Here is a 12,446-nt window from a genome sequence, read left to right on the forward strand (position 1 = left end):
TTCTTCCGAGGGAAATCGAGCACGCTCAGACAGAAGTTCGGACTACAGCAACACGAAAATCTGACGCGGGGGCGATAAGTAACGCTTTCAGTTTTTGTGGTTTAGCAGCTCGGTCGCAGAGCTGTTCGTCTGTCCATGCTGCAGCTGCTGTGCCGGAGTTCGGCGGTGAGCCAGACGCTAGCGCGATGGGGACGGAGGTCATATCGGGGAGGTGGCCTCCTGCTACACCGCGCTCTGTCTTGCACCTCCAGCCGCTGTCACGGTGCCGATTCGGGAGAAGGCTATGCTCATCCCGCAAAGGCCAGCTCCAGTAACGCACTGTACCGGGATTCGGTGCTTTTGCCCCGGACCGAGTTCCCGATGAAGCTGGCCGGACAGAAGCTTCTGGACCGAGAACTTCAAGTACAGCAGGTTAACGAAGCTCCACTCAAAAACTGTCAACTTTTAAATTTTATGTTACGTTTTTAGTGCTTCAGATAAATTTCACCACGTAACTATTGTTTAGGAGTCAGTCTTTAATTCGGCGTTACTGTTCAGGCATACAGTTATATCATCATTACTTTTCACTAGTCCTGATTTCATTTTGAGCTCAAACGTGCAGCTACATGTAATGACAAGGTAATTTAAAGTGCTTCACTTAAAAGACAAACTGGATTAAAGTAAAATGATCAACACAAGACATGAAAACATTTAGACAGAAATTAAAAGGAGCAAATGTAACAACTCTGACATGTAAATACTGCGTCCTTTTGCAGGAGTGTGGTTTTGCAGAGCTGTACTCATGGCAGCGAGGGAGGAAGGCCAAGAAAGAGTTCTGCCTCCATGATGGACCACCATATGCCAACGGAGACCCTCATGTTGGACACGCCCTCAATAAGGTGAGCGTTCCACCTTTTCAGCTTTCTATCAGGAAGTCCTTCTCTATTGGAAATTGATCTGTGAACATAACTTTTACACCACAGAACACATGTGGAACAACAAGTATATAATACAAGGCAAAAACCCCCATGTACATACAGTCCCTTCCATCTATCCTTCCTTCCTTCCTTCCTTCCTTCCTCTCAGGGTTGCAGTTGGGTTGGAGCCTATCCCAGCTCTCACAGGGTGAAAGGCAGGTTGCACCCTGGACAGGTCACCAGTCTACTGCAGGGCTAACGCCATGTGCTAACCAACTGTGACCCATTTTGGTAGCTTGATTTCTAAATTTAAAAAATTGCAAAAATTGTGTCATTGTCTAAATATTTATGGACCTAACTGTAGATGAATGGATCTCCAGTTGGATTTCACTGTTTCAGCTTATTTTTTTTTTAGATGACAGAAGGAATCTGTTGCAGCATGAGATGTTCAAAGAGAAACTTAAACTCTATACTTTTAAGACTGAATAAACAATTCTAAAGCCATGCTAGCCCCTTTTTGTACATTCTGTACTCCAAGATTTCTCTTGGACAGCTCTGCAAAGCAGGAACCAACGAGAGTTATCAGAAACATTCAGATAAAGGAAATTTATTCTAACCCAGTTAAAAGGAAATGTAATTGAAATCTGAGGTCGGGAAGGTTAGTAAGGAGGAAGTATATTTTGCTTACTCTTCCACTTAAAGATTTTCCCAATTAGCAAATTCTTAAGATTGGGGGTTTTCAACTATATATTTGGTGAAGTCTTTCAGGAACCTCCTAAAAATCCAAAAAGACTGAATTTCTCCACCTTTGACGATGAATAGGTGCAGGCCTTTAAATCCTTTCAGGTATTTATTTATTTTTGTACTTAATATGTTCATCATTTCAACCATCATTTCGTTGTGTGCCTTGTGTGCACAATGACAATGAGTTGAATCTAATCTAAATGAGGCGTGGTGCTTAGCACTGCTGCCTCACAGCTAGAAGGTCTGGGTTCGAATCCACCTTGGCCAGGGTCTGCATGTTCTCCTCGTGTCTACATGGGTTTCCTCCCACAGTCCAAAGACATGCAGTTACTGGGGTTTGGTTAATTGGTGATTCTAAATTGCCCATAGGTGTGAATGGTTGTCTGCCTCTCTGTGTTGGCCCTGTGACAGGCTGGCGACCCGGACAGGTGTGTCCTGCCTCTTACCCTGTGACAGCTGGGATAGGCTCTGCCCCCCCCCCCCCCCCCCCCCCCCCCCCCCCCCCCATGAACCTGAACAGGATAAGTGGAAGTGAATAGAGGGATAGAAGTTTAAATATATTTTTGATGAGCCCATTTAAGTGTCTGTTTCATACAATCGTGAAAAATGTGACTTTTCCCACAGGATTAAATAGAATCTTGTAATAACTTCCAAATAAGCTGTACTTCAATCTTTCTGGAACATTTATTGTTTAACCTGTAGGTCAGTTCATGAAAAATCAGTGAGTACCTCCCATCTGACACTGTCAAAATAAGCTATTATTTTTGTGCAATAATTTTAGTATAGCTAATGAAGCCATACAAAATTTTCCCTTCATACCATCAGTAGTTACATATTTGGTGTATTTTAATTCTTTTTTTCCATGCATTTTTGAGGCCTCATAACTTGCAGGTATTAACTTTCTTGTTATTGCATTCAGATCCTGAAGGACATCCGTAACCGTTTTGAGATGCTAAGAGGGCGGCAGGTGCACTACATCCCAGGCTGGGACTGCCATGGCCTCCCCATCGAGCTGAAGGCTCTGGGAGACATGGGGACCAGCGGGCTTAGTCCTCTGCAAATCAGACAGAAAGGTGAGAAGAAGGAGGGGCAGGGGAGTGAGTTCTATTCAGAATTCATGCAGCTGCTGACAGTTTTGTTTTTCTCATCCAGCGCGAGAGTTCGCAGAGGGAGCGATAGCTCGTCAAAAAGCTGCCTTCCAGCGCTGGGGGGTCATGGCTGACTGGGATCAGTGCTACTACACGTTTGATGGCACCTACGAGGCTGCTCAGCTGAAAGTCTTCCAGGAGATGCACAGCAAGGTGGGTGCTGATCTGATTCTAATGCCTGCAAATGTCACAGTAGAGGGGTGTAACTATAAAGCGTCTTCAGCATGACCGAGCTTTCTTTCCATCAGCTGGATTTATGAAACCCAAAATCCCAGTCTGAGAAATTGGGTATCACAGCAGTGGTCATCAACTTTCTCTGTAAACTTGGCCTTTCTGCTCCAGGATCTCTGCGTGCTCACACAAAACAGGGAATTTGACTCTTCTACAAAATACTGAGTGCCCTCTGCTGCAGTAGGAGACATTATCAGATGAACAGTGATCTATAAAGAATAGAATAGTGAAGAAGAGTGAAAACAGACCCGGACCCCTGCAGTAGCTTACAGCATATGAATTGCCTGCTCAACCCAGTGAACTATACTGATGCCAGAGGAGCACATTATGATATTAATCATAATGTGCAGACCCTCAGTTCATCCCCATTCTGAAAGAAGGCCTCTTAGATACTCCCCCTTTCAACCAACTTTCTTCTGATTGGGTGCCCCTCCTTTAAAGGAAAGTGGTTGGAGTACCGTATTTTTCGGACTATACGTCGCTCCGGAGTATAGGTCGCACCAGCCAAAAAATGCATAATAAAGAAGAAAAAACATATATAGGTCGCACTGGACTATAAGTCGCACTTTTTTGGAGGGGGGGGGGGGGGGGGGGGGGGGGGGGGTTTGATAGAATCCGAGACTCAGAGCACAAATTCCATCTTGAACGGTAATTTAAAATAATAATGGATTAAAGAACAGGACGAACACGGTTACACCTACGTTATGCTAACGTAGCACATTCAGCTACATGACGCACAACGAACACGTGTTCGGTATGTTAACGTTGTAAACACACTTCCAAAGTCGGCGATATTCACAACAAAGGTCGTCTTTATTAACAGAAAAACGGCTGCATGTAGGCCACAGCCACGCCAACCACAACTACAACAGCGGAACAGCAACACACACACAGGCAAGCTCTCGGTCTTTTTCTCTCTCTCCATGCTGCCTTCACGAACCTCCCGAACAGTCCGAAATCCCACAACATCAACACGCTCTCTAACTAAGAGAATCGCTACAGTATGTTAACGTAACATTAAGTTATTCAGATAACCATAGCATAAAGAACATACTAACAAGTTAACCAAACCATCAATCCATTGAATTCTTCATCCTCGGTGTCACTTCTAAACAATTCCGTACACTCCGTAGACGAAGCGCCGCTTCCTCTTCTGTGTCGCGTTAGTCAGACTCGTCGTCAGCTGCAGTTCCAATTATTCCAGCCTTTCTGAATCCCAACAGGATGGTTTGTCACTGAAGCCCATGTTTTCTTGATCCATCCAATGACTTCCAGGAAAGTTGGGTGGCGCATTCTCCCAGTTGCCGTTAAGCTGTGCTCTCCATCCATCATCCACTGCGCCCACAGGTTACGCAAGACTGCCTTAAAGCTGCAGTTCACGGAGATGTCAAGTGGCTGGAGTATTTTGGTTCATGTGTTATAAATGTCACATATACGTCGCTCCGGAGTATAGGTCGCACCCCCAGCCAAACTATGAAAAAAAGTGCGACTTATACTCCGGAAAATACGGTATATATGTCTCTGTGACATCACAAAGATCCAAGAGTAGACAGAATGGCTGAAACAGAGTGTTAGAATAGTCTGATGCCTGACGTGTTAATTGCAGTTGATTAATGGAACTCATTTTGAAATACTGGTTATGATTAATGTGACTGTCCACCATTGTGACAGGATGTGTATGACAGGAAATAAAGAGATGTTGCTCTAAAACCAGCAGGGAATCTTGTAATCCTGTTCAGAGTTAAAGATCACCTTTAATGCTGAACAGCAGACTGTGATCAGGTTTCCGGTGCATGGTCTAACATGGTTGTCCCTCTTTGTTGTTCTTCAGGGGCTCATATACCAGGACTACAAGCCTGTCTTCTGGTCTCCTTCCTCCAAGTACTGCAGTTTATTGTGGATATGCATATGGTTTGCATCTTTTTTAACAATTTCTTTTAAACTTTTATCTATCTTTTGCAACTTTTATAGAACAGCCCTGGCAGAGGCAGAGCTGGAGTACAACCCTGAGCATGTGAGCAGAGCCATCTATGCCACGTTCCCCCTTGTCAAGCTTCCACCAAAGATCGCTGCACAAGAAGGTGAAGCACACGTGTGGATAAAGCTTTTAGTCATTTCTGATCTAGTATGAAATCTCCTGACTGTGTGTGTGTACTCGTTTGTGTACAGGTTTGGAAAGTGTTTCTGTGTTGGTGTGGACCACCCAACCTTGGACCATTCCCGCCAACCAGGCTGTCTGCTTCATGCCCAATGCTCAGTAAGGAATGGCACCACCACGACCAGCTCGGTCTCATGGCAAAAATGTGAAACAGTCATGAAGACGGCAATCAATTTGTTTCTGTTCATGGATACACATTTTTCTATTTTAAGATTTCAGCATGACTTCATTATTTAAACCCAACACATCAGTTTTTATTCTCTAAACTTCTTTAATCAGTGCTTTTCTGTCTGGCTTGCAGATATTCTGTGGTGAGGAGAGCAGACAGCTCTCAGAAGCTTCTGGTAGCAACTGAGCGGGTGGGCAGCATGGCAGCTCTGCTGGGCACCGAACTGCAGACTGTGGGCACCTTCACAGGTTTGCGAACTCAGTTAGGTGCTTTGAGTGCTCAGCTAGAGTAGAAAAGCACTGTGTAAGAACCGGTCCCTTTACTTCTACTGGTATGCCATAACTCCGCTCATATTCCCCGTCTCTTTCTCCTCCTAGGCTCCCTCCTTGAAGGCGGAATCTGCAAACATCCCACAATTCCTGACAAGCAAGTGCCATTACTGCCTGCTAATCACGTGACCATGGCAAAAGGAACTGGACTGGTTCACACGGCGCCGGCGCACGGCATGGAGGACTACAGCGTAGCTTCGCAGTTTAAACTGTCTGTGGTACGTTCTGTCTGGCAAGCAGAAATCTGTGAAAAGCAAATAGAATACATTTGATTTTCATTCAGTATAGCCAAATATACATAAATGAAATAGAGACTTTAATACTTCTGATAATGTTTGCTGAATAATGTGGTTTATGTATGAAAACCCTGATTCATTTGTGTGTTTTTCTTCTACCAAAGGAGTGTATGGTGGATGAAGACGGGAAGTTCAATGAACTGGCTGGACCTGAGCTCCAGAGGCTGTCTGTAATGACAGAAGGAAATGATAAAGGTATAAACATGTGGCAAGAGAGCAGAACGTGGGGGTTCTACAGGTCCCTTTGGGTAATTTTAGACATTAAAATGTTTTAGAATAAGATAGAAAAATGTTTTGAAAATTAGCATTAAAAAATGTTTCAACAAAATTACAATAATTAAAAAAAGTGCTGGGAAAGCCCACACAGAACATTTAAACATTAATATCTGCTTCCTTTTGTTATAATTGCAAACAAGTATTTTGGGGCTTTAAGAAACTTTTAATTTGTCTGCTTAACAGAGACCCAACACGTGTTTAATGATTAGTCCTTTTGACTTTTGCCTTTGTTAATGTAACAAGTGTTAAACTTTTAGATTGAACTTGAACCCTGCAGAGACCGTGTAACAGCAGCTCGAGTGTGTTGTTGTTCATTTCAGTGTCGGTTTCTGGTTTTTTTGTCTGATGGACGTATCTGATGCCTCCTTTAGTGATTTCAATGCTGAAGCAGTGCGGTGCTCTGCTGCAGGAGGAGCAGTGCGTCCACAGTTACCCGTATGACTGGAGGACGAAGCAGCCTGTGGTCATCAGACCCAGCAAACAGTGGTTCATCAACACAGAGACGCTCAAAGACAAAGCGAAGGTAAAGTGGATGATCTTTGCTAGGCTAGTTTTTCTTCTCTTCCTGGTTCCTAGAGAGCGCTTCATTTCTTCCAGTTAACTGAGTGCTTTATGGTTCCGGTTTTTGTCTAAAGTACGTACGTGTGCATTTGCAGGAGGCCCTGCAGAAGGTGCGTGTGTTGCCCGAGTCAGCCAGGAGCAGCCTGCTCGCCATGCTGGACAGACGGACGTACTGGTGCATCTCCAGACAGCGCAGCTGGGGCGTCCCGATCCCCGTCTTCTACCACAGAGAGAGCGGAGAGGCTCTTATTAACAAGTAAAGCCAACAAACGCACACATGAAAAAACATGCACACCAACAGGGTCGTGCACATATTTACTGTAGACGCATTTTGTTCTTTCTAGTTTTTAAACACTAGTAAACATCCTGCTCTGACTTCTCCAGATACACCGTGTCCCACATCGTAAATCTCTTCAAAGAAAAGGGCAGCGACTGTTGGTGGGAGCTTCCCACTGAGACTCTGCTGCCTCCCGAGGTGCTCAAGAAGGTGAATAAGTTCATGTCTGGTAAACCGCTACATACCAAATGTTAATACTAATAGGCTCTGGCTGTGATCCATGTCATCACTGATGTCTCTCAGCTGCGTCTTTGCCTGAATGTTAAAGTGAGTCTGAAAGGATGGAAGAGGAGATTGAATCAGGAAATGCTTTAAGAAAGGACGTTCGGATCTAGGATTTCATAAACTATACACCATGGAAAAGTCTCTTTTTGGCATGTTGTATTTTGTTTTGCACCTTATGGACACCTTAGTTTGTAGATGTTAACCTGTGAATATATATTTTTTCCAGAGTAAAGCAGGCCCAGTGAGTGATTATGTTCGTGGAGAAGACGTCCTGGACATCTGGTTTGACAGTGGAGCGTCGTGGGCAGCAGTACTCGAAGGTGCATTTGAAACTTTTTCAGTTTGTCCTGCTGTGCAGATCGTGCAAAGTATAAATGGATTTAGTTAATTTTGTAAAAAGCTCTCGAGTGACACGTAGAAGGACTGGTCTCAGAGCAGCGGTGCGCTTCTGTGACTGCGAGCTTTCAAAGCGCCTCTAATCAAAAATCCTGCAATTAGTTTTATAGGAGAGAAAGCTACTTAAAGCTACCTGGTCCAACATACCATGTCATTAGGGAGAGTGGGATAGTCAGAGTCCTGGATCAGCAAAGCCTGCAGTCTCAGCACAGCAGGGATACTGGACAAGGTGATTTTTTTGCCTTTAGAACTGCAGTTAAATCAGAGGAATGTCTGCTTACTGTCAGGGGTGTAATAGCTTAAACTGATCACATAAGAGCCAGTGTGGCATAGTGGTCAGAAGTTTGGGGGGGGCTAACAGTTAAACCTGCAAACAGTATGGAAACTGTCTAAATCTGCTGGAAACTGCATATAAATAAGTTTGGATAAAGAAGTGAAATTGTTCACTAAACATACTGGATAAATGGTTAAAGTAGTAGAAATGACCCACTTTATTAACACTCATTAACACAAATATCTCAGGTAGGGTCAGAGTTTGATGTAAACAACATGAAAGGATGGAACCATCCTGCCTCATATCGACGGTCCAGGCTGCTGTAGAGTCGTGTTCGGGGGGGGGGGGCTATTTTGGGACAGGAGTTGCTTGGGGGTGCGAATGGCGTTAATGTCTTTAATGTGGGTTGAATTGCTATAAAGGTTGGATCCTGCTCACTGTGCACATGGTAAATGTAGTTGCTTAGTTGCTGAAGTGACAGCTTTTTTCCATCATCTGTGTGGTTGTGTTGTCATTTCTACAAGAGATGCAGGAAGACTCTGAGGAGCCTGAGTCACGCCTCAGATGGCTCTCAGCTGGACTACACAAATCTCTGGTTACAGGTTGTCTGATCACTGTAGCCTCTGTATGTTTTTGTCTCTCTGTGTCTGTCCTCTTTTTGGCTTCAGATGTTTTTGGGGTGTTTTGTAATGATCTTATCTTCACTTACATATCAGGGTACCTATGCCTTCCTTTCACTTCATCAGAGTGCCTCAATACAGACTAACCAGCATCATTTGAATGTGTTTTGATGAACATTTAGAAAAAATAAGGTGGAAGCTTGAAGTTAATATCTAAAACTATGGCTGTCAGTTTATATATATATATATATATATATATATATATATATATATATATATATATATATATATATATATATATATATATATATATATATAAAATTTTTTTTTTTTTTTTTTTTATTTATTTATTTATTTATTTATTTATTTTTTGCTAAATGTAATTAATATATTTTATTAAGCTAAAAACAAATAACAGACATTCTGAATTTGATACCAGCTGGGAGCAGGGTACCAACAGAACAGGAAGCTGCTGATAAAAACCTCTGGGAGAAACCTCTTGTCACAGGGCATGGCTGACTGTGACTGTGCTGAGTAACATATACTGCATCCAGAGGAGGTATTTCTCAGGGAGGGTTGAAACAAGTTGCTGCACCACATTCAAAATGAGGACAGTTTTTTTTTAAAGATGGTCACATTTCTCAGTTTTGTTTGATTTGTTGATGTGTTGTATTTGTGCTGTTTATTCAATTAAAGTGAAGCTTAAAGTGACTTGCAAATCATTGAATTCTGTTCTGAAATTGCATCTGCATCCATCATTTGGTTGCAGGGAGACTGGGTTTTAACTGGCATCTTCTTATTTCGCCTCTTTGCATGAAGGATTTCTAAATGCTAGCTGGCTGCATTATTTATTTATTTTATTAATTTGTCCAGGATTGGGCTGAAGTCTGCTCTTCTTTTCTCTTGGTTGTCTGTGGATTTTTTAGCTGCTCCTGATGCTGTCTGTGCAAAACTTCTAACCTCCCAGTTTAACCACGTTAAAGGCGCACGCCTTCATGGGAAACTAACAGCGGCATTTCAGACATTTCAGTCCTCTGGAATAAACACTAAATATTTTAGGCTGCCGCTATTATGAAGTGTCCAGAAGGTTGATTTTTTTTTTTTTTTTTTTTTACCCTTTTCTCCTGCAACAGAGTCGGACCCCCGGGCTGATGTTTACATGGAGGGAAAGGACCAGATTGGAGGCTGGTTTCAATCGTCGCTGCTCACCAGCGTGGCCGTCAGGAACAAGGCACCTTACAAGTGAGCGTCCCATCCACATACACAGATGATAATGATGCACAGAAGAAATACTCCAAAGTGTCTGAAAAATGAATGTTATTGCAGGTCTCTGGTGGTCCACGGGTTTGCAGTCAGTGAGAAGGGAGAGAAGATGTCCAAGTCTCTGGGCAACGTTGTGGATCCTGATGTGGTTGTTAATGGAGGGAAGGTAAGACAGAGGAGCCTGTTCCAGATTTAAATTCAGTTCAGTGGAATTTAAACGGATGTAAATGTCTCAGTGAGATCATTTTTCTTCAGCCTCCTCTTAAATGTATTTCATTTTTTGTGACTTTCAGTAAAAAAACAAAATAGCAGTCGTTTAAAACAAATCACAAATGAGTCACAAATCTGTGACTCAAAATCACAGCATAACCTCAAAAGCACGATCGCCTCTGGTTTTAAAATGAGCGCGTGCAACAGTTAGAGGAGACCCTGGTTAGAGGATCGGAGCCAGCTGCAGTGATGAGGTCTCAGCTCTGATAATAAGCAGGGGCCTGTGTATGTAGTGCTTTATATGTTAATAACAGGATTCTTTAACGTGGATTCTGTATTTTACTGGAAGCCAGTGAAGGGTGTGCTGTGAGAACCCCACCTAGTTTTTATTGGCAGCCTCGCTGCTGCGTTCTGCACCAATTGGAGATGGGCTATGGAGGACTGAGAGATGCACATGAAAAGTGAGTTACAGTAATCGAGGCAGGAGAAAATGAAAGTGTGTGCGAAAAGTTCCAGAGTCCATAAAGCCAGCCCCCAGTCTTTTTGCAGCCACCTTGTGGCCAATAAAAAGAATGCAGTTTTAAGACACTTCTGCTTTGGCTTCACTTGTCAGACCTGGGAGCGACACCCATATTTTAGACAGTCTGTGATTGGCTTCTTTGAGCCGCCATCTTTAGTGCTTCAGAATTCTTCCACAGATTTCTAATCAGGATTCTTTGATTTCTGTTGCCTCATTCACCCATTTTTTCAAGCTTTGAAATGAAGCTGAAACCAACAAGATCAATTTGTATTTCTATGTAGAAATGTTCAAATCTGTCATCTTTGTCAGGACGCCAGTGAGCCGGCCTACGGGGCAGATGTCCTCCGTTGGTGGGTGGCAGAGTCAAATGTCTTCTCTGAGGTCCAGATTGGCCCCACTGCACTCAACTCAGCCCACGACAGTATCAGTAAGGTACTGTAAGGTGCAGTTTACCTTCTGCTCGCCACATTCGTCTCACCTGCTGTACTTCCTCTCATGGCGTTTGTTTACCTTACAGCTGAGGAACACTCTGAAGTTCCTGCTCGGAAACCTGCAGGGTTTCGACCCGCGACACCAGGTCGTGGACCCCAAACAGATGCACTACATTGACCAGTACATGCTGCACCTGCTGCGCGAGTACAGCATCAAGGTGTGTTTAAGGTGGAGTTGCATCTCACAGATGAAACAAGCATGCCAGTGACTCCTGTTGATGCTGATCTTTGTTCACAGGTTACAGATGCCTACAGTGAATTTGATGCCGGCAGAGTCATCCGTGTGCTGCAGGCTTTCATAACCAGAGAACTCTCCAGCTTCTACTTCAGTATCATCAAGGACAGGTAACATGTCATATGAGATTAAGAGTTTCCTTTGCCTCGAGTAGCTCTAAACATGTCTGTCCCTCCTTTGATCAGATTGTACTGCGATCCAGAAGACTCGTTGGGTCGAAGATCCTGTCAGACAGTTTTAGAGGAAATTCTGGATGGCCTGACGAGATCCGTCGCTCCCATCCTGCCACATCTGGCCGAAGAGGTCTACCTACATGCACCAGGACATGACGGTACGTGTCTTTCGGTTTTCTGTGGCTACTCTTTACGACTGCATGCGCGCTCTGCCACACAGCCTCTGTATGTTTTGTGTTTCTACAGAAGGGGAGACATTATTTAAAAGCGGCTGGATCAAAAGCAGCTCTGTGTGGCGGCGACCAGGATTAGAGGAGGCTGTCGAAGGAGCGTGTGCCATCAGGGACTCCTTCCTGTCCTCCATTCCTGGCAAAAATGCTGCCCAGTACGACCTGACTATCGCCATTGAGCCTGGTCTCCTGTTTGAACTCATGGAAGTAAGCTGCATCTACACATAAACCTTGTATACTACAGTATACAAGGACTGGGCCATATTCATGTATCATAGGCTGTTTAGAAACTCCCGTGGTGTTTTTTTTTTTTTACGTGTGTTAAACTCACACAGAGATGCTGTATTTAGGTCATCTACGATGTTTTTATAAACGCCTGTCATCATCCACTTCACTTCCAGTCTCTCCAGGAGGAGTCCACCTCCACCACCTCCCAGCTGGTTGAGCTGATGATGGCAGCCCGGGTCAACCTGACCACCAAGATGCCTCGAGACCTGCACCCGGAGGCCCTGCTGAACCATGGCACCTTCCTCATCAACCTGGAGGGTGAGGACCTTCAGGCCAAGAGTCCCAGATAAGAGTGACTGTAGCTGATAGCAGTCAGACTGTATGCAAAAGATGGACAGACCCACTGTTACAACCATCACCCATTTTAAATGCTAAT

At 43.9% G+C, this 12,446-nt stretch overlaps 1 protein-coding gene across 2 annotated transcripts in view; it reads left to right on the forward strand.

Moving 5' to 3' along the window:
* Positions 1–12,446, forward strand: part of iars2 (isoleucyl-tRNA synthetase 2, mitochondrial) — a 14,342-nt gene continuing 1,896 nt past the window's right edge. Inside the window, exons 1-23 of one of the 2 annotated variants that reach the window (XM_030718198.1) lie at positions 1–411; positions 756–878; positions 2,560–2,713; positions 2,793–2,941; positions 4,851–4,900; positions 4,991–5,100; positions 5,189–5,276; positions 5,479–5,594; positions 5,724–5,893; positions 6,076–6,166; positions 6,619–6,770; positions 6,904–7,064; positions 7,193–7,295; positions 7,597–7,690; positions 8,565–8,642; positions 9,794–9,902; positions 9,987–10,089; positions 10,963–11,085; positions 11,171–11,302; positions 11,383–11,489; positions 11,565–11,710; positions 11,799–11,989; positions 12,184–12,328. In XM_030718198.1, coding sequence (XP_030574058.1) covers positions 136–411; positions 756–878; positions 2,560–2,713; positions 2,793–2,941; positions 4,851–4,900; positions 4,991–5,100; positions 5,189–5,276; positions 5,479–5,594; positions 5,724–5,893; positions 6,076–6,166; positions 6,619–6,770; positions 6,904–7,064; positions 7,193–7,295; positions 7,597–7,690; positions 8,565–8,642; positions 9,794–9,902; positions 9,987–10,089; positions 10,963–11,085; positions 11,171–11,302; positions 11,383–11,489; positions 11,565–11,710; positions 11,799–11,989; positions 12,184–12,328 — 2,971 coding nt within the window. In that variant the 5' untranslated portion in view covers positions 1–135. The remainder of the gene's footprint in view (positions 412–755; positions 879–2,559; positions 2,714–2,792; positions 2,942–4,850; positions 4,901–4,990; positions 5,101–5,188; positions 5,277–5,478; positions 5,595–5,723; positions 5,894–6,075; positions 6,167–6,618; positions 6,771–6,903; positions 7,065–7,192; positions 7,296–7,596; positions 7,691–8,564; positions 8,643–9,793; positions 9,903–9,986; positions 10,090–10,962; positions 11,086–11,170; positions 11,303–11,382; positions 11,490–11,564; positions 11,711–11,798; positions 11,990–12,183; positions 12,329–12,446) is intronic. The other variant, XM_030718199.1, reaches the window with a different exon arrangement.

Source organism: Archocentrus centrarchus, chromosome 22 (assembly GCF_007364275.1).
Source record: "Archocentrus centrarchus isolate MPI-CPG fArcCen1 chromosome 22, fArcCen1, whole genome shotgun sequence".
Classification (NCBI taxonomy): Eukaryota; Metazoa; Chordata; class Actinopteri; order Cichliformes; family Cichlidae; genus Archocentrus; species Archocentrus centrarchus.